This window comes from Papilio machaon, chromosome Z, assembly GCF_912999745.1.
Source record: "Papilio machaon chromosome Z, ilPapMach1.1, whole genome shotgun sequence".
NCBI lineage: Eukaryota > Metazoa > Arthropoda > Insecta > Lepidoptera > Papilionidae > Papilio > Papilio machaon.
In genome coordinates, this window is record NC_060016.1 from 2620052 (window position 1) to 2647801 (window position 27750).

The 27750-nt window shown below is 34.2% G+C and overlaps 2 protein-coding genes across 4 annotated transcripts in view; both read left to right on the forward strand.

The window, feature by feature from the left end:
- LOC106720039 (anion exchange protein 3) overlaps positions 1–14816 on the forward strand; it is a 53603-nt gene extending 38787 nt beyond the window's left edge. For 2 of the 3 annotated variants that reach the window (XM_014514599.2, XM_014514597.2), the window contains exons 5-19: positions 2317–2500; positions 2717–2818; positions 2996–3228; positions 3718–3871; positions 5469–5582; positions 6266–6989; positions 7070–7251; positions 9086–9315; positions 9434–9600; positions 9766–9914; positions 10080–10327; positions 10609–10823; positions 11598–11806; positions 13514–13684; positions 14151–14816. In XM_014514599.2, coding sequence (XP_014370085.2) covers positions 2317–2500; positions 2717–2818; positions 2996–3228; positions 3718–3871; positions 5469–5582; positions 6266–6989; positions 7070–7251; positions 9086–9315; positions 9434–9600; positions 9766–9914; positions 10080–10327; positions 10609–10823; positions 11598–11806; positions 13514–13684; positions 14151–14222 — 3154 coding nt within the window. In that variant the 3' untranslated portion in view covers positions 14223–14816. The remainder of the gene's footprint in view (positions 1–2316; positions 2501–2716; positions 2819–2995; positions 3229–3717; positions 3872–5468; positions 5583–6265; positions 6990–7069; positions 7252–9085; positions 9316–9433; positions 9601–9765; positions 9915–10079; positions 10328–10608; positions 10824–11597; positions 11807–13513; positions 13685–14150) is intronic. The other variant, XM_014514600.2, reaches the window with a different exon arrangement.
- Positions 14817–20257: 5441 nt separating this feature from the next.
- Positions 20258–27711, forward strand: LOC106720015. Its single transcript, XM_014514551.2, has 9 exons — positions 20258–20434; positions 21377–21550; positions 21800–24342; positions 24450–24639; positions 24783–24854; positions 24921–25098; positions 25223–25460; positions 25549–26523; positions 26651–27711. Exons 1-9 carry the CDS (start codon positions 20328–20330, stop codon positions 27328–27330), a joined length of 5157 nt encoding a protein of 1718 aa, XP_014370037.2. The 5' UTR covers positions 20258–20327; the 3' UTR covers positions 27331–27711.
- The last annotated feature ends 39 nt before the right edge of the window (positions 27712–27750 follow it).

Genomic DNA, 27750 nt, shown 5'->3' on the forward strand with positions numbered 1-27750 from the left:
GGCATGAGACTTGTAAGCTACAGAATCTGGTTCGATCCCAGACATGTACCAATGTTTTCGATTTTGGAATTTCATATGTAAATGTATAATTTACCTACCAGCCTCCGTTGGCCTTTTTTTGTGGTAAGTTTCCGCAGTAATATAAATAGTAATAAAAAGCAAATCGGATACAACCTCTTTTCTTTTGTTTAATTTTTATTATTAGTAAAGTTGAATAATATAAATAGTCGTGACCTTTTTAAAACACGAAACACAATAATTTTATAACAAAATTTGTTAAAAATATTTTGGGTCTAAATTTATTTTTGATGTAATAATAAAATAACAATAATTTACATGTTAACAATAGTTTAATTCATTTTAGTTTTATTTTTTTCACGGTGCGTTTTTCCGAATAGGGGAAAAAAATCTTTACACTGCTATAATATTTTCGTCACGATCATTAATCGTCAATTAACTAACGTCAACTTTTTGAAAAAATCTTTATCTATATCTGATTCCTATTGAGGTTTTTACCTTTTTCACTCTTTGAACTCGTTTAGCTAGTTACTAATTAATTTGAACCAAAAAATGATTTGTTGGAGGATTTCTAACAACATTTATGGCATCCCAACTTATTACGAAGGAATATTTGTACATTAATTATTTTAGTGGGGAATCGAGCTGAATTTAACAGGCAACATATTTAAAATTAATATACAATAATTTCGACAGACAAAATTGCAGAGTATATTTCATGAATCAGACCTGAACAATTTAGAATGATAATTGCATTTTTGATATTACTAAAAAGGAGATTGTTATTTTCAAATGAAATTGATTGAATATTGTTTCACTTGTTGTAAATTGATGTCGTATAAGATTATCCGCGGACGTAATTTAGATTGAGACGGCGGCGTGCTCGATTGTCAGCGCAGCGCGTCTCGGATGGCTAAAGTCACAATCACAAGGCACTGTTTATTTGCTTGCCGATAACTTTATAATTATTTAAATTAAACGAATTTACAACACAAGATACAAGACAAAGAAATACAATCGAAGCCAAATTATTGTTTTTACCTAATGGTTGATAGTTTTACGGTCACTTTTAAAAAGTAATTTTTCCTTTGCCTGTACACTTTTTATCCTCACAAACAAATTAAAAGTGACGAAAAAAACGTTTCTATTCAAATACTATCGACTTTCCATTGCATAAAAACCAAACGAAACTTTCTGCAACATGTTGATTTAAAAATAAATAACTTTCTTTGACACTCACTGTACATATGCACACTGTTACATATTGCACAGTATGCGAATTTCTGTTTAAAACTCGTATTTCTGAACTTTGTATGACTATATTAAATTGTAGTCCGGAATAATAATTCTACTCGTATACGAAATACCCGGAACTCTGAAGCACTGCAATTAATTGAAAATTGTATTTTAATTATATACTGACGGAAACAGATTCTATAAAATGATAAATTTCAGCGAGGGCAATACGTGTTGCTGGATATTATATGCTGTTTAACATTTTATTATAAGATAAATAGTACAGATAAAGTGTATTAGAAATGTATTTTTAACAATGCAAAAGATATAGATGACATGTCATAGACACCACGACATGTCGTTTCCAATGTACAAACAAACGTTCCAATTTTCAATATAAATAGGACTAAATTATAAAAAGTAGATTTATTACTTTCTTAAATATATAAGCGTGCTCTTTTAACCCAGTCAAACGAGTTATAACAATGTGTCCCTTGGATAATTAAAGAGTTCATTAAAATATATATAACAGAGCACACTGTTTACTTGAATTAATGTTCAATCAGCCACAACATTAGCGTTTCGTACGGTTCACGAGTATGTAATAATATTATTATTAACTAAAGATTGGATATGACAGTATAGTATACTTTAACTTCTTGCTTGCATCTTCCTCTGGCGGTCTTTAAGACATTACAAATTTACCAATATTAGCATGTCTAAAGAGCTATAAATATAAAGAGCGTCGGTGGTTCAGTGGTTAAGGTTAATCTGCAGGTCCTGGGTTTGAATCCCGCTAAGTACCAATGTGTTTTTATCCGACCTTCCTACGGTGAAAGAAAAAATCGTGATGCAACCTGCACATATCTAAAAATTCAAAGATATGTGTGAAGTTAACTAACCCGCACTGGACTATCGTGGTTGACTATAGCCTAGTCACCTCTAACTCAGGGTACGCTCCGAGCCCCTCAGTGACGACGGATAGTGAGCTGACGATGATGATATACCTACGACACAAATGATTTTAGTAGATATGACTTAGCTTTTATATTGTTATAACAGAAAGGTGCCACAACCATACAAGACACGGAAATTGGTGGTGCACGAGAATGTGAGCTTGCCTCTCGATGACGAGCCTAGCGATATGGTGGGCTCGGACGAACACATGCCGGAGATGGACCAAGACGTGTTGCGCAGTCATCGCAGTGACGACCCGAGAGCCCTACGAAGACATAAGATACGCAAGGTTTGTAACGTGTGAACCAAGAATATTAATCGAATCACTGTTAAACCATAGTACTGTTTAAAGGTAAATTGATGAAATTGCCTTCTCTGATAAAGTAGTAAGTACTAACTGTGTAGTGCTTAAATAATTGACTATTACGCTACTGATCAACTTCTGTACTTCCAAAATTTGACACACGAAAAATTTTTTTTAAGTTTATTTTTTATACGAATGCAGGGCTCGACGGTGCACGTCGGCCGAAAGGATGGCGGTGACAGGGTTGCTGATATACTCTCGGATTTAACATACAAAAAAATGTACGACCATAGGCCTCACGCGGTAAGATTACAACATAATCTAATCGACAAAGTATTATGTACTAACCGTACCGGCAATGATTTTTACATGCGAATTTTCCATATCTATCGATTACAGCTTTAGATTTGAAACTAAGACGTACTATATCTTATTGTCACGCGATATTAATCAGTACGATTCGTGATGTCTTCTATGCAGGTCTTCGTCCAACTCGATGAGCTTTTCGCCACCGAGGATGGTGATCCGGAATGGAAGGAGACAGCTCGCTGGATCAAATACGAAGAAGATGTGGAGGAAGGTTCTGCGAGATGGGGTCGGCCGCATGTCGCCTCTCTCTCGTTTCACTCACTGCTGAATCTGAGGCGATGTCTGGAGACCGGTGTAGTACTACTCGACCTCGACGAGAAGGATCTTCCTGGTGTAGCATACAGGTACTAAACAATGTTTACATATTTTGTATCAATTTTCAGTCTATAGGGTTTATCGGTAGTGAAGTTCAACAATGATAACCAGGCATAGCTAAAACCTCTCAAAATGCAGTTTTAAAAAGTTACGAATAATAATAAGATGAGGGCTCAATTTCTTTTCCACATTAATTATTTAAAGAAAAAGACATTATTTTCTTCATTGTTATAATTCCTCAACGACGACAGCCATTTAATGAATATGTTTAATTTTCTGAGGAAGTCCCCGTATTCCTCGTATATTGTACGCCTAAGAGGTTTTTTCCAGGAGGTGCTGCAATCGGTAACACTCTTTCTTTATCCAACCTAAATTTTGGAAAAAAAAATCACAATTTTGTCTAAATCATTTGTTTGTCAATGTGGATAATAGGTCACTTTGCCAGCACGATCATCCATGAAACGTACAAAAAAGTACACTTTTAAAGAGTAAAATATAATCTTACGTCGTGTCCGTAGGGTGGTCGAAAGCATGGTTACCGAAGGTCTCATCGAGGAAGACGATAAGCCGGTTGTAATGCGATCGCTTCTACTGAGACACAAACACGTGCACGACGAACGATTCAGATTCTCAATAGGGGGCAAGAAACAATCCTCATACACCAGTTTGCAGGTTTGTACGAATTAGTTACAATTAATTATTTGATATGTTACACATTTACCACATTTTTTTAATAAGGGATTGATCTGGAGAGGAAGGGGATGCATAGTAAAGGGAAATATCCTTTTTCTGTACAACTTGTCCTCTGTTCATTTAAGGTAGGCAACGCATCTGATACTTTCTAACTTATTGTTGATGTTTATGGGCAACGCTCACTTTGCTATTTTATGATCTATCAGCGATTCAGGAAGCCGCTCAATGGTTTGTCACCTGGTACTATGAAAATATGTTCGATTTGTATCCGCAATAGACATGAATTTTTTTATCGATATCAACCAGTCTTAGGTAATTTGTCGCGTTGATAAGAAAATTCTTCCTTTATTTTTTAACAAGCACTTGATAAAGTATATTTGTTATATAATTTTTTGTAGATAAAACGATATCAAATAATATTGGAATATTTGTAGGTTATTTGGTTGTACAAAAGTATACTCGTACTCGTATATTGACGTAATCTATTATTTATTAACATGCAATGTTTCCGTATTATGCATAATAGATTTGTTAGGGCTCATTCAACTTTCATTTATTTATTATTATGAAAGTTATGTTGCTTAAGTATGTTATCAAGATGAACATAACAATCTTGTGTTCAGTTGTAAATTAACATTATTGCATAATTATTGCGTTTAAAATTATTCCACAACTACCCTCCTTATGATAGTAACGAATCTCTACATTTAAATAGCTTTTTAAAACGAACTATCATTAGAGTTTCTTTTATAAATCTATCGTTTTATACAAGTTTAAAAATAAAAACACGATTCTATTCTCTCTTAGCTATTGTCGTCATAGTGAAGAATAGTTCTTTTTCTTAAGGATTCCAAACTAAAGCTGACCTTTTGTAATTTTAAATAATGATTTACACTTTACAAACACTACAGTTAAGTAGATTCTTTATTATTATGTTGTTTTTTGATATGTTTTGTAACATTTGCAAAAGAAAGGTAATCTTGTCAGTGATAAAGTTCCAGTATCGAAGATTACGTTGATATGTTTGGCATGAATTTTGTATAGGCACTAGTGATGAAGAATTTAAATATTCAAGGCCCAAGGTATCTACCGGTACGTTACTATTTATATGGGTTGTTTTGACATTTGAAACTCACTTTAATTAAATTTTACCAACAAATGCTCATATGTACATAACCGGCTTCAGGATTACAGATTTTTTTATCGATGCCTTTATTGCCTGATTCGTTCCAACCGACTTAGCTTGATAACATTCGATAAAGAAAAAAGACTAACATAATATTTTAAAAAAACACATACTTTTCATTAAAGTTCACTTTTATATTTATGAAGGGATTAATTTAAAAGATAAGTTAAACAAGATTAACAATATTACTCTATTTAGTAACAAAATTAATTTATCTAAGTATATACTTATTCAGTTTTTGATACACCCCTATTAAAGAACTTGATAAAAAAGGGGAAATCCCTTGATTTTGAAATTGAACATAATTTAAAAACAAACTAATTCTTGCGTCGGACGGTTTGTTATGATCATAGGAGTATAAAGTAGAGGTTAAGATGGTATGTTGTGCAGTCGCTGTGGCTGGAGGAGCCTGGTTTGGGGCACGGCGGTGCGAACGGTGCGCGCATTCGCTGCACGCATTGCTCCCCCGCCGGCACCTGTCGCCGACACAGCGCCCACATTCTTGTACGGAAATCAATGCGCGTGCGCTCTTTGCCTGCCACCGATCATACACGCACTATGTATTGCACATGCGTGTACATCAAACCCCATTAAACATATTCTCCCGTTTATTTCAGATAAAGTATTCATTTTTCAGTATTGTTAAATACATCCTCAGATCCCTGAACATGACTATAATTGCATGAATTTGCATATTTAGTTCAGTGATTTGACAAATCTTTTTCAACACAAGAATTCACCGTCATTTTCGTAACAACCATCTTGCCTGCCATATCGAGATACAATAAGTTAGTTTAAATGTATTCTTGTCGTCGTAGAATAATGTGACTAATTGTCGTCATAATTCATTCATTGTAAGTTATGTAGTAATTATTTTTAAAATATTACATCTTCCATCATGTTCGTACTATTTGTTTTTTTTTTCTTTTGTTGCTGTTTTAGGTTGTTATGAACTGTATTTAGTGTGAAGTTTTTTCGACTGAAAGAAACTTTAGGTTTCCCTGGAAGTTCTTTGTTGTTTTTTTATTGCAATGTTCGCTTTTCATTAACAAATTTGTAACTATTTTAAAAACTACTATCTATCCCTAAGTATAAGTTATTAGTAATACATCAAAAATTTTACTCATTTCCTAATATCATCCTGACATAAGAAACTATTTGTTTTTTAATTTATAATTTTGATGTAGAGCCTGTCGGAACGACGTTTTGGGCGTCGAAGTTCTTACGCCTTACCTCTTCATGAACGTTCCGAAACACGTAAGAAGACGTCAGCTCCGGGCCTCGATCAACGTGAGATAGAATACGTCGCCGCAGGAGTAGACGGCTCCCAGGATGAACTGCGACGTGGACACAATGACTCCATCATGAAACGTATTCCCGAAGACGCCGAAGCGACCACAGTTCTCGTCGGTGCTGTGGGTTTCCTGGATCAACCAACCATCGCATTCGTCCGTCTTGCGCAAGGAATTTTGATGCCTTCAATCACCGAAGTCCCTGTGCCCGTTCGATTCATGTTCATCCTCTTAGGTCCGACTGCTGCTGATCTCGACTACCATGAAGTCGGTCGTTCTATATCGACACTAATGTCGAATCCGTCGTTCCATTCCATCGCTTACAAAGCTGATGATCGTCGTGAACTCTTATCAGCTATCAACGAATTCTTAGATGATTCTATTGTGCTGCCACCTGGTGACTGGGAAAGGCAGGCTCTGTTGCCGTTCGAAGAACTACGAGCTAAAAGTGAAATGATAAGGCGGCGTAAGCGTGACGCATTGGAACGTAAGAAAGCCGCCGCCGAAGCGGCCTCTCCTCCCTCCGTTGAAAAGCAGACCCTGATTACTGCGGAAGCTGGGGAAAAGCAGGAAAAAGAATACGAAGATCCACTTTCTAAGACTGGTCGTATTTTCGGGGGTAAGTTAAATAATTAACTCAACTTCAAAAACAATTTTATGTTTTCACTCTTTGAATCTCATTACATTTTTTGTACACAGGTGTAATACGTGATATTAAAAGGCGCTATCCGTATTACTTGTCCGATTTCCGAGACGCGTTGAACGGACAATGTGCTGCGGCCACTATATTCATGTACTTTGCTGCACTGTCGTCGGCCATCACTTTCGGTGGGTTACTCGCCGAAAAGACTAACGGAAAAATTGGCATATCGGAAACTTTGGTAAGTTTTGTGTAAATTATTTACAAATGTTTTTTTATAATGTTTAACAAAACATAATAATATAGTTTAAAATCCATATAAAGGTAACAAATAGATCAACCGATGTTTATCGAAATAATAGATGTTAGGAAAAACGTTCCAATGCAGACTTGTTAAAATTTTGAAGAAAGATAGCGTAGCATCATTATATTCAATGCATTCTTATCAGGATTCAAATATTCTGATCTTTTGATTTGTGCAAAGTTTTTTTTAAATTATTAATACAAATTACGAAATGAAACGACTTCAGTATGATATAACAATTAATTAATTTTTATTAACTGATTCACCAATTTATTAATTAGAAACAAACATTTATATTCAATATACTTCCATAAATAGAAATTCTGTACCGAATTGTCTATTGTTGTTGTAGATTGCTCAGCATCCGTTACGTTCTGTGATATGAAATATAAATACATACACTTAGATATTAAATAACACTTTTGCTCGGCATATATTTATTTATTCAAGACAGAAAGCAGAAACTAGAAGTTGAAATTAAATGTAAATATAAAAATGATTATAAAAAGAGCGTCGGTAGCTCAGGGGTTAAGCGCAGGGGTTGACTGGATTCGAATCCCGCCATGTACCAATGTGTTTTTCGAGTTTCGATTTACATATGTACATTTATCCGATGTTCTTACGGTGAAGGAAAACATCGTGATGCAACATATCTGAGGAGAAATTCAAAGTGCTATTTTCAACTTCTGATATTATATAGTAGAGATATTAATTTATATATAAAAGCTTTTAAACTTGTAATTAAAGAGCTACAACAACAACATAATCACGGCCGTGACCCAGAGGAGTTAGACTTCCAATTGGCGCGGTCCTGGCAAATCTTCCAGAGATTTAGACATTCTCGTCGGTTGCGGCTGCTCTTGACAATAAACTAAAGTTAACAATTATATCATTAACGTGTATTATTTTGTTGAAACGTAATTATATGACTCATGTATGACTTGTAAACGTTCACGGTCCGCCCCCTTTATTTCATATTTGACCGTGACATAGAATTGTCAACCTCAAATGGACACGGAAAGTTGCACATTTACGAGTACTCTACAAGGTTTAATATTAACATGAGTGCTTATATTTCACGTAAACGTTCAATATTTAATGGCCGCTAACATCTTCAAATAATATAATAATTATCTAAATAAGATTATCTACAAAAGAAACACTATATTATTCGACGTTTTTAATTTTATTTTAACTAGAATGTGAAATTTTCATAATCTTTAAATGCAAGCTAAGATTTTGTGATGAAACAAATATGTAAAAAATTTCAATTATAGAAAATATTCCTTCATATTTATCTTTCGCATCAAAATGAAAATTAAATTCACAACACGTATTATTTCTCTTTGTAACTTCATTATTAAAAATCAAATGTTGCGAATATATTATAATGACCAAAAATATGGACTGATTAATTAACATGTATGCGGCTGATATTACTTCCCTTGATATTATTTCATTATTGTGACCTAGAATACAAAAATAGTACTCAGTATTGCTATAACAGTTGCATAATATAAGTGTATGTTTGATATGACTATTACAATGTATATTTCTGTCTATCTATCTTTAAAGATGACTGGAATAAATTATATAAACTTAACGTATTGGTTTAAATCTAAAAACTCTAAGAAAACCAATTGATTTAGCTTTTCATAGAGTTTATTAAGTTTTAAGAGGGTCGTAGAAATATATCTAAAACACGTAGATAATTTAAGTTGTGCGTCATGATGGCGACTTTAGTTCTTAATTTTTTCTTGCACCGATGTAGGTTTTCACGTGCGCTGGTGGAGTATTATTCGCTTTGCTGGCTGGCCAGCCAATGATGATCACCGGAGCAACCGGTCCTTTGCTTCTACTTGACGAATCACTGGCGACGTTCTGCCGATCCTACGGGTTCGAATTTCTAGCTGCTAGAATGTACTGCGGCATCTGGATGATAGTTATTGCCATTTGCGTGGCATCGGTTGAAGGGAGCGTGGCTGTTAAGAAGATTACCAGGTATGTTTTTACTGTCAGGTACATAGATTGTATTTTAGATGTGACAATTGTTCTCTCAGTCTCGTTAAAGTAATGTCTCATTTTGTATATGTTATTAATCATTGTTTATTTGTCACAGATTTACAGAGGACATATTTGCGTTCCTGATATCCCTGATCTTCATCTCGGAGCCAATTACGAACCTGATCAGCTTGTACCGAGCGCATCCGCTCGGTTATGACTACTGCCAACACAGCGTTAACAATACTACGGAACCACCAACTATTGGGAACAATACCCTTAATAGTATGTAATTGATCTCGAATTTTCAAAACATATAAATTTTACTGGCACAATAATAACAGTAAAAAAGTTGTTCAAGTGTCACATGACTTCATCGTCTGTACAACCTAAGTTTATATAGAGACATAAGTCTAAAATCGGAATATTTATCGAACGTAATATCCGCAGATAATGCAACAATGCCCGCGGCACCGCACCACATCAAGATTGCGCCACAACCGAACACTGCGCTCTTCTGTACTATGCTCACACTTTCCACCTTCATCATCGCCTACTATCTTCGTATCTTCCGCAACGGAAAATTCCTCGGACGCAGTGTAAGTTGACACAATTTTCACACTTATAAACTAAATTATATTAATAGACGTAGAAGAGGCCATAATTTGCCTATTTCTAGAGTCCAACATCGATGATAAACCAGGATTTTCCAAACATTTAGTCGATTCCACGACTTGTTTGAACTATTTATCTAATATCTTTAGGCTCGACGAGCTTTGGGAGACTTCGGAGTGCCGATTGCAATCGTCCTGATGGTCGGCGTGTCAGTGTTGGTGCCGGTGTGGACGGAGAAGTTGCAAGTACCTGAAGGTCTCAGCCCAACTGCGGACCGGTCATGGCTCGTGCCTCTCAACCCTGGCCTGGAGACGATTCCCATGTGGGCAGCCTTTGCCATGGCTTTACCTGCCCTCATGGTTTACATTATCGTGTTTATGGAAACGCATATAGCCGAGTAAGCTTTTATTTACTGATGCGCATATTCAAAACAGGAATATGAGTTTATTGGAACCTTTTTAATAATTATAACAAAACTCGTCTCCTGTTTTGAAACCTATTTGTGTTTTCTATGAGTATACTCATAATAAATTAACTTAGTTATAAATAAAGCGTAGCGATGTTAATTTTTGCGAAAATTTTGAAGCAAAGCGATTTGCTTGTGCGATTCTATGCGAAATGATTATTGCTAACTTTTTAAATTAAATTTCGTCGTGTTATAACTTAAGTCTGTATTAGGTTGATCGTTGACAAACCAGAACGTCGCTTGAAAAAGGGTAGCGGTTTCCACATGGACATAGTGATAATGTCTGTGGTTAATGCTGTGTGCGGTATGTTTGGTGCGCCGTGGCAATGTGTCGCTACCGTCCGCTCCGTTAGCCACGTGGCCGCGCTCACCGTCATGTCCACCACACACGCTCCCGGAGATAAGCCCTACATCGTGGAAGTTAAAGGTACCCATAAGATAAAAGCACTTACAATCGTTAAAATCTAACAAACAGCCTCATCGGCGAATACATAAAAATGTAATATAGTAGCTCTGCCTGTTTTATGACAGATACTACCCGTAGGTTGATATATGTTCAAAACAGGTGTATAGTTTGTTTTACTTCATAACAGTAGAATATTCATTTGTCGGAATAATAATATATTTGAAAACTCGTATGGTTTATTATTTATTAATCTCAAATGAACAGAAAACTTCTGCCCTTTATAAATAGAATTTAGTGTATATATAATTGAGATGAAGAAAATCCTATCCACATCATATCCTAATAAAAATATTTATTTAAATTAAAAGGTCGTAAAGTAATAATAATTGATATCTAATATGATTCAGCAGATTAGGATTTTATCTCAATTGAACAACGACCTCACATATGAAAGTTGAACTAACGCCCCTTAGTAACAATCCCTTCTGTATATATTTATCTATTGTATCATATTTCGATTTGTCATATTGTTATTATTCCTTTAATAGTATTGACATAAAACTCAATATATTTCTGATTGAGTTTTGTTTGTGTTCTCTGGAATCATTTTGGTATCTTGATATCATTATTAGTATTTTTGAAACTCAACAGCGACTTTTGAAAGTGAAATCTTTTTTATAACTACATAGTAACATCTATAATTTAAATTATATTTAAAAAATAAAGCAGCAATATCCAGAAATTCCCTAGTTAATTATTAATCACATCGATACATGATCGTCATTATTTTTTTAGAACAACGTCTGACTGGATTGCTGGTTGCGGTACTGTGTGGCGTATCTGTGTTAGCCTCTGGTTGGCTGCGTTTGGTACCAATGGCTGTTCTATTTGGCGTGTTCCTCTACATGGGTATCTCTGCTCTCGGCGGCATTCAATTCTGGGATCGATGCATCTTGTTGTTCAAGCCCGTTAAACATCACCCTCAAGTACCATACGTCCGACGGGTAAGTTTTTTTATACTGAGTTTCAAGGTAATAAACACTGGGTTCAAGGATACATTTAGATTTTGGTTTTTTAGTATTTAATATCTTTAAAAATTAAACTTATTGGTGACCGAATTGACTTACATTCCGGGCAAGAATTTTTTTTATATCAAAAGGTGGCAAACGAGCAAACGGCCACCTGAATTCGCCGAAACAGCGAGGCGACCGTTGCCCATAGACATCCGCAAATGCAGATGCGTTGCCTACCCTTAATAAAGGCAGAAGGGGACACACAGAAAGAGGATACTTCCCCCTCCTATGCATCCCCTTTTCCGCCAAATCCACTTCCCTTTCCAATCCTTGCCTAATAGAAAAAGGGTGGGAAGGGAAAGAGGACTAAAATTACGAGAATACCAATCGAATGCCAACTTCCACTTCAAAATCGGTTAACTGGATTACTTTAGTCTCACAATAGAATATACATACTCGCTAACATTACTTACTCAACAGGAGAACAAAAAATCCTTAGCAATTGTTATAAAACCAACGCCCAGTGCGATTATAAAGTGACGAAGTTCTATTATTAAAAACGGTTCGATGCCGATTGTGAACTTCGTTAAACATTAACACCAATGTTATGTAAATTAAATTTCATTTTAAAAATATTTTTCCATCTTTTTATGGAAAACATTTACAGTTTCTATCTAATTCCGGACTATTTCCGTCTCTATTTGCAGTAAATTGAACTGTGAGTGGGTGAGGAATTGCATCAGAGAGGCGGTAATAGTGTAATAGTCAAGCCATTATCTCAGCCCGGGCACTTCACTCTACTGGGATTTAATAAAATAATAAAAAAAAATATTTCATAGACATACAAGTCAAAGACTTTTGCTAAATCTTATGCACATTTTTGTTGTATCTTGTGGTGCATAAGAAAAAAATCTTACTATCTTACTAATATTATAAGTGATGGATGGATGGATGGATGTTTGTTTGAAGGTATCTCCAGGACTTCTGCACGGATCTCGATGAAATTTGGCATAGATATAGAACATAGTCTGGAAGAGCAGATAGGCTACTTTTTAAGTTATTTTTTAATTCCTCGCGAACAGTGTCCATGCGATCTAGTACCTAATACATAAACTGCAAAAACTTGTGCACTAAATTCTGCAGTGTATTTTTCTCTCAATATTTACAAATGAATGACGAATATTCTAATACACATTTCTGGATCGAATATCAATATATAAAACATACATTAGCATTATAGATTGTATCTCTGTTATTTATGTAGTTCAAAGACAAGGTTAGACTATCAATGACTCCGCCGCCCAAACATTTGCACGAAAACATATTGTCTCACTTTCATTGTCTTTGAAAAAAGGGATAACATAATGATATTGTGCAACTTTTTCGTCTGTAGAAACGTACGGCATTTCGGACAACATCACCTCCATTCTTGACTTTCAGAGATTACCTTCCTTATTTCTATATCCGTTTAATATGCAAATCTATATATATAAAAGAAAGTTGTGTTAGTTACACTATTTATAACTCAAGAACGGCTGAATCGATTTGACTGAAAATTGGTGGGCAGGTAGCTTAGAACCAGGAAACGGACATAGGATAATTTTTACCCCGTTTTCTATTTTTTATTCCGCGCGGACGGAGTCGCGGGTAAAAGCTAGTTGTAAATATATTACTATAGTACTAATCTTATTATTTCAGGTACCGACTTTGAAGATGCACTTGTACACACTGATACAGATCGCAGGCATTAGTCTTCTGTACTTGGTGAAAAGCTCTCAGTATTCACTCGCTCTGCCGTTCTTCCTGGTGATGATGGTGCCGCTACGAATGGCCTTAGCCTACATTTTCACTCCTCTGCAACTACGAGCTGTAAGTCACGTTACAATGTTAATTATGGGAAGTACAAAACTATTATATATTCGAATGTTTAAACATAAGGGTAAATGATGTCGTTTAGTTATTGATTTATTTGTAATTCGGGCGAAGAATAAAGTAAAACTCAAATCAATTTAGGTGTTATTTTATCGTTTCGTTACTAGATCTGTTGCGGATATCTTATGTTTTATTAAATACGATGGATTATAATTAAGATACTACTCCTCATTTACCGCTACATTTCTTTTAGACGTTTTTTGATGTTAATAAAATAATTCTCATCCACTGATTTTATTTGTAATATTACGCGTATACACAAATATGTAACACAGTAACATTCGCGACAATTACCTAACATCTTACAAGGTAACGCAATGTAAAATATTCTATTTTAAAATTAGCGCTTAAAATAAACCTCGACGTTAGTCACGTGATTGATCACCTTATATCTTATTTGCAGTTGGACGGCGCCCAGAAAGAAATTGACAAAGACGAGCCGGACTTCTACGAGGAATCACCGCTTCCGGGTTAAGCAGCTTCTAACTAAATATTAACTAGACGTATTCTTGAATTAACAACGTCAAGTATACTTAAAATAAAAAAGCTAATTAACAAATAATTTTAAAGTCTATTACCAGTGGCAATATTTTGCCAGGTTATATACTCTGTGTTAGTAAGGTAAATATTTTAGTAATTTGAAAAATAAAATGTAACGGTCCGTCGATCTTCAATGGTTGTATTCTTTCCGATCATTAAGCTTTTTAATGATTGTATTTTTCGAAATACTATAAATCTAAGATTTTTCATGCTTCTATCGATAATCTTACATTTTGATAAATCATAATTTCATCTTTTTGTTCCTTTTACCATTAACGACGTTCTGTGTTACGTTTTATTTTTTACGTTGAACAATATTGAGATTAGAATTTATTAAGACGCGGGACGTAGTACGAAGAGACAATATTTAAGGCGAGAACAATAAGAATCCATGTTAAACACGGGACTATATGCAACATTTATATTATTCAAACCTTAGTTAAGTCGTAGATGTAGGTGTTTATGTAGTAAAAACTAAAATTAATATACAGTGAAACCTGGTTAAGTGAGACATCAAGGGACCTGCAATGTTGTTTCACTTATAGAGGTATTCCACTTACCCAGTGTCTCAGATATACAGGTATAAATAAATATCTGTCTCATGTACAGAGGGTTCCATTAATAGAGGTGAGAATACAGGTTATTTCAGTTATACAGGTGCGATCATTTAATAAAATAACGTGTTATGTATGTAAATGAATGAACAAACTTCTTCGCGTGTCTTCCCACTTTCATAAACGGATGTTAACTTCAGTTTTTCACGTAATGATAACGATTGTAGCTTTCGTTTTGACATTTTTCAAATAAACATCTGTATGATAGTAAAGCGAAACTAAAACTGAAGGTAATTGAAGCTCAAAATTTGTACTTACGTACTTGGAATTACGTGTGGAATTTGTGGGTAGAATAAGAATGAGTAAACAAACAATGTTATCTCAGTTACAGAGGTTTATGCATATAAAATTTACTCGCTGTCTCAGTTATAGAGGTAACTATGATGATAAATCGAAAGAACAAATCCCAGATATAGAGGTTTACCTCGTCCCACTAACAGAGGTAATTCAGTGCCAAAGTGTTGGGACCTCAGCATGAGTTCCAGTTATAGAGGTTTCTCACTTATCCAGGTCCCACTTAACCAAGTTTCACTGTAGTATTCACTTCAATGTGGTACATTATACTTTACATGAGAAACATTCTTGTTATTGTTACAGTTTTGTTTTGTGTCATTTTTTCCCATTTTTCTTACAAGTTGCCTACAAAATTATGTTAAGTCACAGAAATCAATCTTTATAAGTAGAGAAGAAAGTGTGATTAAAAATACGTAATTATAGTACATTTTAGTATTTTTAAAATATTGTGGTTGAATTATCTTGGAGTATGTTTTAACTTGAAGTAATAATTTGTTGTTTATAAAAATTGTTAATTGAACATGAGAGTATGTGCTCATGTATATATATACTACAGAATATTTCAGTGACAGTTTGTTTTTTTTTAAAGTTACGTTTACAGATACGCTCTGTAATAAAATTACGAGCCAAAGGTTAGGTGCCAAAGAGGTATTTATTAATTTTCAGTACGATTTATTTTTAATTGCAAAAAATGCGTAGATAATTACGTGGACTGCTGCCTAAGGACCACACAAATACGTTGTGTAGCACCTACCTAAGAAATGTTAAATTTCGACTTATTTTAATTAATTCTATTTATTTTTATATTAAGTACTCTTCAATTGTCACATTGTTTGACAGTAATACAACCCAATTATTAAGAAAAAAAATAATTTCAATTAATAAAAAGGGCCTATTAAATGTCTTAAGTTTTGCCAAAGTTCAGTTTAGCCTACGTAATGTCTAAGTACTTAATTTATTGTACATTATTATTGCGTTAATTTATTTTAACAGTATTTGTTGTCAACAACAGCCTAAATGTGCTTCGTGAATGTTTGCAACATACATTCCGGACGGCAAAACAAACACTTTAGTTTATATTGAGATTAGTATAGTTTAAGTCTTGTTATATTCGCTTTGTCGTTAGTTAACTACATATGTTTAGGGTTTTGGTAATTTCCACATTGATATTGAAATGTTATACATACAGTTTAATAAGTTATTCCGACATCTCAGTGATTACATAGTAGTGATAAATTTTATGTTTTACCAACGTGGTTTGATTCTAACTAACTTTAAAGTCATTATTGCTTGTTTACAAATATTTGTCTCAGTACTTAATTTTGAACTGAAAATAATTTTATTAGTATTAAGTATTTAAGGTACTTATCTAAGAATGCAGATGAATTTTATGGTTTAGCTTGTAGATATTTTTTTCTGATATCAATCAACAACAAAATCTATCTAAATGTTTGAAACTTTATTTTATCTGGGTATCTGAGACCAAAAACCCAGTTTAAAAAGTCTTGTTATCTCTGTGTTGTCAAAGATTATGAGGGATGGCGTTATTTTTTACACAGATAATTTAGTTTTAGAAACCAATTCTTAGTATTGTTAATTATTACAGCTCAAAGAAACATTCCATAGTAGTTTCTCCATCTCCACTGATCCATCCAAATAAACATTCTATGTTTTGATATAAAATGCTAATTTAAATTGTATATTTTCAAATTCACCTTTACTGTAAATAAATTAAACAGTCTTGAAGAATATATTCATATGCCATAGATTTTGTAGACATTAACAATATAATACAAAATTGAAATGTGAGTCTGTCCATATTAACAAATTTGACTTTGAGAATAATCATAGGCTGCCATTTATTATAAAAATAAAAAGGAAAATGCAAATTTAGAGTAAAAGGTTTGTTTTAGATTAAAAATTCAATTACTGTTATAGTATTTGCGGGTTTCTATTGTTCTATACATCATTAAGAGACACTTGTTTTATTACATATTTTTGTCTCTGTTTTTTCAAAGGGAATGAGAGGAATGACAATTTCAGTCACTGTCACAGTACTTGAAACCCACTAAGATTTTAATTAAAAATCTTTGTCTGTCCATCTGTGCCGGTAAGAATAGCAAGTCTATTGTGGTTAATTCTTTCAAATAAAAATAAAAAAGACATAGTGATATAAAAGAAAAAACATGACAAAACAGTTACAGTACAAGTATCTTGTGACTTTTTTGACATTGACAGGGGAATAGTGAGCTGTCATAATTTAGTTTGACTTTTTGCCAGAAAGGTCAGATAGCTTTGTTGATCCATACATAAATGCTTGACTTGACCCGAATAAAAGACATATTTGATATGCACATAAATTGAAAAAGGATATTAATTTAGTACAAGTATGCACAGTTTACCAGCACTTGATTGATCTATTTATTAAACTTTATTCAATGGTATTATAATTTCAGTACAAATATCTAAACTAAGTTATATTTAGGATTAAGGAACATGTTATTTTGAGTAATTTTAAATTTGTTTTTATTTTATTTTAAAAAAAGTCGTAGTTGAAAATGTGATCAATGTACAGTTTAGTTTAGTTAATAGTTACCAAGTCAAAGGAATTAATGTGCTATAAACAGATACCTTAATTTATTCTAAGTTCCTTGATTATTTATTTATTTAACATATCTATTGCAAGGGGTGGATGAAATTATCCTTTGTATGTTGTCAGTTTCAACATTTATTAAAAGTGTTTATTAATAATAAATCGATGTGTTTATAGACTTGTTTCATTTCATTGATTTATCATTTACCTTATTTCTCAACTAATATTATCTTACATATTTGTTTCTATTTAACCATCAAAAAGCACAACAAAACCGCATTCTTGTTATTAATTTTGGTTTCGGACATTTACGCGGCCGTGTACCTACATTGTGTACAAAAGCCGTGTTTCCATGGAAGTCGATTAACTGTGGGACGTAGCACCCTAGGACCAAGTATATAACTATTACAAATCTGATGTATAAACACTATAAAAAAGGAAACATTTTTCAACAATCGTCAAATTGCGCTGTTTTAAAATTTTTAATATTATGAAAGTATTTTTAAGTTTAGATGGATTGATGGCTGTTTGTTAGAGGGTAACCCCGAAATAGCTCAGCGGATCTTAATGAAATTGAAATGTGGCACAGATGTAAAACATAGTTTGGAAGAACACATAGGCTACTTATTAAGCTTTTTTAATCCCACATGGATGGAGTCGGTGGCAACAGCTAGTATTTTAGCTAAAACATTTTTTTCCCGGTACCAATCATTTTTAATCGATGATTATTTTACTTATTTTTTATTTACAAACTATTTTTGGAACCGTATTCAGTCTTAACACTTAAAAAGTGAATTCCAGAAAAAAGTATTAATTGCTGTAGACTTTCGAAAAGCAGTTGAATATGCTATGACCATAGCTGGTTGCAATTATAGGCCGTGTAGGATTTTGTAATTTGTTGGCCCTAAAGCTGTGGCACATGGTAATTGCAGTAGCATTGGCAACACCGTTATTATTGAATATTTATATTTGCTAATTTATGTCAACGCCACCGTCAACATGGCATAAAAATAAATAGTTTTTACCTAGATAAAATAATATACTGAAATAAGCTTTCAGCACAGTTTATATTTCTTTGAATCAAAAATCAAAGAATTATACAAACTATTCCAAAAAGAAAAATGGCGTTTATAAAGTGAAAATCCAGAACTGCGCATGCGCGCAATATACTGTCCATGAAATGTATTTATTAAGAAGCGATAGGGACGCCAATACGCAATATTTGGTACTACATCTGTCACGGGGCTGACTTCTCTACGTCTTTTTGACGGGAGTTGCGGGCGGCGGGCGGCGGCGGCGGCGCTAAAGAATAGAAACCAGCAGCGATCGATCCGTGAGTTCGGTATTAAATATCATTGTGGTACAGTGACTTTCCTAACCATTTATACGTTTATTATCATTTATTGTTCTGTATTTATACTTGTATAAATCATATTTATTAACCGGTGTACTATACTTCTATCAAAAACATAGGATTTTGGAATTGCGCTTAATGGATTCTTCTTAGGCACGTCTTTCCCTGGATTTACGTTTCAAGCCTGTATTTTTCGTGTCTTTTTTTTTAATGCTGCGCCTCAAAGTGTTCATTTTCGCGTAATTCCTCGATAATAGTGATTTATTTCAAATACTTGTTACATATTGTCGGTAATATTGGCAAACGATTAATAACAATACAAATATTTGTCTCAGATTTCACATTTCTGATTATATCGGCCCATTTGATTTTGTATCAAATATCGATTTTCTAGCAATTATTATAAGTTAAACTACTTTGAGATTTGGTTTTAAATATATAAATTGGTACAAGTTTAGTTCTTTATAACAAGAAAACATCTTGCTTATTCATCTTCATAAAATTCTGTTACTGTGCAAGGTTTTACAAAATGGCCATTGCAAAGAATAGCCTATTTTTATTTTTTTAATATCTGTAATTCAAAGTGATAATCCACTTAATCATTAGATGATTTTAACTTTGAACAATATAATATATTGAATGAAGACTTCAGAAATTCTTATTAGATGTTAGACAAATTATATATTTGGTTAAAATCTTTAACAGAAATATTTCTGGTAAAGACTAACTGTAACCTTTGAAGATTACAATTTATAAAGAATAAAAACCATAATCCAAAAACAATGTTTTAACATTAATGTCAACAAGCTTATTTCACTTATATTTTTAAAATACACAAATAAACAATATTATTGCATATGCTGGTTTATATATTTTAAATCCTTAAGCTTGATCAATATATTAAGCCATTTTGATAAACAATCAGAATATGTAACAAGTATCTTTGTAGGAAATAGAATCAATACAGTCGATTCTTTTTTCTACGACAACATTATTGTCATCTACACAATTCATCAAATTCAATATAAACCTTATTCTTACATTTAAATTTGGTTTTTTGTTGCTTTTTTTCTATAAAACATTTCATGATAGTTCAGTCCTCTGTATACATAAATTCCCCAAACTTCCGGTTCATTACTTTGATTATATATTTAAAGATTTACTGCTCAATTCTTGATATGCATAATGGATAAAGGGTTTAAGCCCATCTGGGCGTGCAGGACGTCCGCTTCTGATGAAGCATCTGAATTGGAGTACTATCTGCAGAAGCAACTTGAAGATGATGTTGCGAGGTAGGTTCAATAGCTACCCTCTGACCTGAAGTTGGTACAGGGAGCTTAGTAGCCATGGAGATTGTCCATGTTGAAAATAAGAACCTTAGAGGAATCTTTGGGGCCATCATGAGGCAGCTGTTCCAAGTGGATTTGATTGGGAATGAAGCTTCAGAATTATGGAACCTCTAAACCTTGACTCAACTAAGTGGAGCTGCCAGTGAAGAAATATTATATTTCATCACATCTTTTCGCTTTTCTATAGATCTAGCAGGTTTTCCAAATATTTTTCAATCTGAAGTATAAGACAATGTATTACCTCTAGCAATTTCCTGTCCCTAGATTTTCTGGAATTTGAAACATCTTCTGAATGGATGGAATATCTCTGACCTTTATAGTGGTTAGACCTATTTATATAGGATCCATTTGTTAGCTTATCTCCATGCCCTAGGTTGTCCATTTATTCATTCACTCCTTTTGTTCTTATATCACTTTCATGTCATGCGGGAAGATTATTTTAGGATTTTAATTGATTCTTATTTATTCGCATTTGCTCCAGGGGCAATCAATTGAGATTTTATTGACAAATTATCAATATTTTTAGAGAATGTTGTAATCATAAATATTTGTCATGGATTAGTTTAAATTGTATTTAACCATATTTATATGAAATTAAATGTGGCTATTGTTTTGTAAATGAGGAAAAATGGAAAGTGAAAGAAGAAAATGTGTGATGGCTGACATTATAAGTGCATAAATGAGTGAGTTTTGTAAGAATAGTGTATGTTAGAAAATAAGAAGTGAATATGGATTTATAAGCTTTAATGTGGTTAATAATGTTTTGAGTGGAGTTGCAGCTTTTGTGTTGTGAAAATTCGAAATAATTCAGACTTGTTTTTTTTACTAACAGTGTTTACATTTCATTATTCATATAACTTACTAACCCTATTTTCTCTATTATAGAATATTTGATGAATCAATTTATTCAGACCTTGAACTAAGTTGTGGCAAACAGAAATTACTCACACATACATGTTTACTAAAAGCGCGTACTAATACATTTTATAACACACTGCAAACAATTTTGCATGTCAATGTTAACCAACGTATCTTTGATGAAATTTATTCATTCGTAAGGTAAGCAAAATAACAAGCTTTGTAGTTAACTGCTTTACTTGTTTGTATTTATTTATAGTAGTGGGAGATAAATATCAAGTGGTTTATCTGACTAGCTTACCTTTAAAAGCCTACAACTTTAAGATGCATGCCAAAGCAGCCACAACAAGAGATGTCTGCTTTTTTGTTTATTAAACCTGTTGTTATTGTATATTATTGAGTAGTTAAGGATACGATTCAGTGTTATTAAGTGCAGTTTGAAATTTTCAGCGACGTTTATACTGAATGCAATATAAAACACCAAGAAGCTGAAATACTACAATACTTAAAAGATAATCTACTATTTGAGAAAAAAGATGCTTATTATTTAAGCAAGGACGATTTACCAGATGAAAATGAAATATTCTCGACACCAAAATGTCTTAGTCCTTTTGCTGAACAAGAATTAAAGGGAAATCCGTTGAGCCCAAACACCGAGTTGACGAAAGAGTATTATGCATTAGTGCCAATAGACAGACACACATTTGATCAAGAAATTGGTGAACAAGATGCTTTATCAAATGCGTTTCAATCTATGATCAACGCCCAGGCTAAGGAAACTATTCAGCAGCAGCTTTCGCCACGTAATAAGCCTACATCATTGGCTCTTACATCTAGCCATACAACTAAATCTATTCAACATTCCAACAGTTGTGATACTTTTGACTGCAATCGCTTTGAAGATGTTTACTACCAAAACGAAAATGTAGTTAAACAGGCACTTGGTGAAACATTTTCTCAAAAAAAATGTAGTATTATACCCACCCACGAATTGGTCGATAATTTAAACAATCATTTGAAAACACTGAGCAATGGTGAATCAGTGGTTGAAAAAACAATAGAACCATCTTACACACCAGACAGTTTGATAACAGACGAACCTAGTTCATCATCAGATTATTTATCTGCAACTTACACTTGTCCACAAGGAATATATTCTTCGATTTGCCAACCTCTTAATAATATCGGAGATTCTTTTACAAAAATGGATAGCACATTTACACCATCTGATTCAGGTGTAGAGAATGGACTATTAGAAAGCCAAAGTAGTCATCGTGATATCACATTGACTGATTTATCGTTAACGGAAAGTGCCATACATGACTCTTCGTCTGATGACTTAAAGCAGATATTCAGTTGTGCAAATCCTACCGATGACAACCATGTATCAAAATATAAATATGCTACTGCGCAATCAGACAAAGCATCTTTAAGTAGTACATCTACTGAAACTAGTAGTGGACTAGTATATCGACAGAGTGAGGAGAGACCGAAGTTACGGGCAATGGATCTTCAATCATCGAAAGAAGAAAAACAGAGACAAAATGAGGAGATAGTTAATTTAGAATCATCCTCTGTATCATCTGAAACTGGATCTTGGGAATCGATATTTCCTCCAAAGCTAGGTGAAAAGGCGATATGCGAGCAGTTTATATCTCAAGAAAGACAATTATCTAACAATCAGAATACTGTGACAAAAACAAATATCACTGATTTTATGGAAAATAATTCTCAAAGCTTAGTACAAAAAATGCAAGTTCAATCTGCTTCCTGTTTCATAGATGCTGCTAGCTTAAGGGATGAAGATGAGACTATAGGAATTGATGATAATCTGAAATATTATAACAATTACAAAAAGCAAGACATTGAGAAATCTGATTCTCTTCTACCGGTTGTAAACGAAACACCAAGCAGCAGTCAAATTGAGGCTGGTAAAAATGATCGAAATGATGAAACCAATGATCATACTGAGCAACAACCCAACGCGGAATCAAATAGTTTTGTCCAATGGATATCACTTGAGGAAAACCACAAAGATACCTCTGATGCTTCCCATGATTTTGGAAAAACATCTGATACTCCACATAATTCAATAAATGTATCACATCCATTACAAGAGAAAAAGTCCACCAAGAATGAAAAAATAAATAATGATGGAAATAATTGTTCATCAACAGAAAATATACCAGCGGCTCAAGAAAAATCTAGTCACACATTTTACATTGATTTCTCCAGTTTGCCTGATTCACACCCTACAGAGGATAACAAAACTATTGAAACCCAGTCGGAGAAAAAAAACATGTTTTCAATGTTTATTGATTTGGGAGAGACATCAAAGTTGAAGAAAATACCTGCAAGACTTTCATCTCTATTTCCCGCAAGGAAAAATACGAAAGAAAAATCATTGATTGAACAAACTAGCACAGCATCTTTTGAGAGTTGCGAGATGTTGTGCAAGGATACCTCTTTAACAATTTCTGAAATTGTTGCTATTCATAACCAAATGGAATCTGAAAAACAAACAATTATTGTTCAACAATCTGAGTGCTCAGCAGAAACAAAAGCCAAACCTGATGAGGTGATTTCAGAAAATGTTAATAAGGAAGTGAAAAATATTCAAAATCATTCGGACCTTTTCGTGAAGCTCTCTGATTTAGATAAGCCTCCGATGAAAACCGATTTTACCCGTATTTTACAAAGAAAAAGTGAAGGATTGGATGTAAGGATGACCAGATCGATACCTGAGAATAACTGGCGCGTTAGTCACACGTCAACCTTTAGATCAACAGAAATTATTAGCTCTTTCCACTCTGAAAATACATTGAGCTTGAACCGTTTATTCCCTCATTTGAAAGATCAATTGATTAGTAGAAGTATGCCTGGATCCCAAGGACCTCTGAACTATTCAAACACAGCAGTCGCTTGTAGTGATTGGCAGGATGAACTGGCATCATATACAACCAATGAACAGACAACTGTTGCTCTAACAACTGGTAAGCTTATTTTACTTCTGAATATAATTTCAGACAATAATAAAGAATATTATTACGTTTTAAATTATGTGTTTTTAATGGATTAAAAAATAAAAATAATAACAAAGTTTCAGTGACAGAAACAACTACAGCTATATCCGGGGAAGAATTGGGTAAATTGTATGAATTGATGGCCTCTTGTCAATCTCCGTTAGGACAAGATTTACTTAGGATGTTTATTGAGGAAATAGCACCTGATGTTACTGTTGAATGCAGTGGAAGGCGAATAAAGGCACATAAGTGCATCTTAATATCTAGGTGAGTGGTTTTTACCATCACATTCAATTTTTTATTTCAGTTTTATTTTGACATACTAATCTTTTTTTTATGTTTTACTACTTTTAATAATAATTTATTTCATTTAATTAATTTTTATAGACTTATGTTTTTTTTTTTTCAAGATGTCAATATTTCGCTGGGATCTTGAGTGGCAGTCGGATTGAAGCCGCAGGCAATGTTATTGTTATGCCACCGTAAGTACAGTTGTAGTTGTTGTATGTACAAGTAGGAACAAACAAATGATACGTTTCGTTTTCCAGGTTCTCTCAAGAAGTATTCCTATTCGTTCTTTGCTACATTTACTCCGGGATATCGGTGATACCAAGTACAATAAATATTGTTGAACTTGTAACACTAAGTGATATGCTACGCTTGGAAGGACTCAAAGAAGCAATAATGCTTAATCTGAAAACTAAATATTGTCATCACTTTCATAGTGTAAGTTTACAAATGTAATTAATATGTTTGACATTTTTCTTATGGTGAATTTAAAAATTTGCACCTTTAATTAGTAAGAATACAAAAGGAAAATCATATATAAATTGTGTTTTTATATTTCCAGCCTTGCGAAGTTTGTATAGCTGGCGTTCTTGAAAGTTTCCATCTCTCATCGATGTATTCTTTGGATGATCTATATCATAAGTGTCTTAAATGGATCACAAAATATTTCCCTGTAGTGTGGCCTACAAAAGCATTTTCATCAATGAATGAATACTTGGTGGAGAAATGTGTCAGAGCTTTGTTAGAACACATCTCAATTGAAACTTTCCTGGATACAGTGTTTGGATTAGGTGTGACAAGTAAGTTTTGTTTAATTTTTTTATAATTTAATAAACTGGAAATTATGGTCAGGTGATAAAAATATTAAAGCCATATATTTATTTCTAGTGTCTGCACTGCAGTGCAGAAAATGGACGAAGAACTTGGAGCGGCACTGCTATCGTGTGATGGAAACTGCTATTAGATATGCTGCGAAAAACCTGGAGATCCTAATGAAGGAGTTAGCACCTTCACCGGCCGATGCCCACAGCTCGGCCAAACGTTCTCTAGAGAAGTGCATGAAGAGTGCTATCGAAAGGGCGCCGGGAGAAGAACTTTGCCGCACATACGTTTTGTTGGGTGAGCTGATTGAGGAACAAGGAGACAGCGGCGCACTATATGAACAAAGATCAGAACCTCGATCGATTCTGTATGTCTACGGCCACTACTGGCAACAATGCTGTGAAATCGCTTTGGCATACGCTTCACCGAGGCTGACTCGAACTCAAGCGTACAAGAACTTGCCCTACGAGATCAAACGAAAGTTGCGTTTGCTTAGTCCTCAAGATGCCCTAAGTCCCATTGGACCGGTGAGAAATAGAGACATCTATTCAAACCCTAGAAGCGGCCGACCCCAACTGGCTCTTCCTCAGCCGACGACGGCTGTATCTAAAGTGAGTCCCAATAAAACGATGGAAATTAAAAAGTCACCTACGACCAGCACATCAGCTGTGCGCACAACTAAAGCCCAAGAGCAGAGGACAAAGTTCAACATGTTAAAAAAGAAATTAACAGAGGAGCGTGATATTAACAATCGAGGCGCTGTACCTCGTAATAACTTGTCCCCAAAGAGGCGATCCAAATCAATGGAGGCAAAAAATGGAAAAACTGATAAGAAAGATCCTTCGCAAGGAACATCTGCACAAATGAACTCATCGGGAAACTCCAGCCCGAATGATTCCGCAAAGGAGAAATGGTCGTCACGCAGCAATGTGGCAGGAACATCGCGACCGAAGACAGCTGATCCCACATCTGATGCGGCCAATGAAAACATGTACGCAACATACACAAAATCGTCTCGCACTAAGAAAGAACCCGGCGAACGTAAGTTTCCTATGTCTTCTTCTTGTTTTTTAATAAAGTACTCTTTTAATATCATGTATTTTAAAACAAAAAAATATTTACGTGATGGGAATTAAAATGAGTATAATTGATAAATATTTCTATACAGGTACACTCCCACAAACTAAGCTGCCGACGTATAAATATTCTTCGATTTCAAATAGATATCATGACGCGACTGAAAACATGCCCGGTACATCAAACCGTCTTGACAACGTAAAAGCTTTGCCTGCTGCATCCTCGACGAACACCACATCGGTGCAGAAACACGATGAACCTGCGAAAAAATTAAGCGCACTGTCGAAACCGCGCCCTAACAATCAACTGATAAAAGAGAAATCTGGTTCATTGAATATCCACCTTTCTGAGACGCGCATATTCTGTACTTCACCGCTTAGGGGATCATCGGCACCGCTGCACAAGGAGATAGCCGGTCCTTCGAGCCGACCTCTATCGTTCACCGTACCACCGAAATGTGACCACCAAATGAACCGTTCGGAGAAGGCAGTTGCTCTTTACAACCGACCTCCAGTAACAAAAACTCCAACTGTACATAAGGTGAGTGGATCTCTCACTAAACCGACTAAATCCAGCCGTGCTAAAGCTGTCACGAAAGTCATCAGTGATGGAAATGGAACATCGAAAGTTTCGAAGCAACCAGTGAAAGCCAACAATAGACAGGCCGCTCCTCGCACCGAGCGACCTCTGAAGAACAGGTCACGCACCTGGTCAAAAGACGAGCCTAAAGACGACGTTGACGATCAACATGCATTCCAAGATGACCATTAAATTTACTTGCTTATTTATCCTCGTCGTGTAGCTGTTTTATGTGTATATGTGTCTATAATATGTATATTTTAATATTAATGTCTACATGTATAATCACCATTTATTTCAAAATTAGATGAATACTAACAAGTTTGAAATTAAGATTTATCATGACTTAATAATAATTATGTCAACAAGTTTAAAAGTAGTAATGAACTTGTGTAACTTCGATGTTGATATATCAAATTATCATGACTTAAATGAGACTCTCTCCTATGGCTTAAACTTTAAACTTAAGGAATAGCTTTCTAAGTCCCATCTGTCTATAAACCTCCACTCGTATGAAAATCTTAAATGTTATTAATAGTTTATGAAATAGTAAAGAGCTTTGCAATTATTATTAGCGCCTATTATGATAGCTGAAATACGATTTAATCGTAT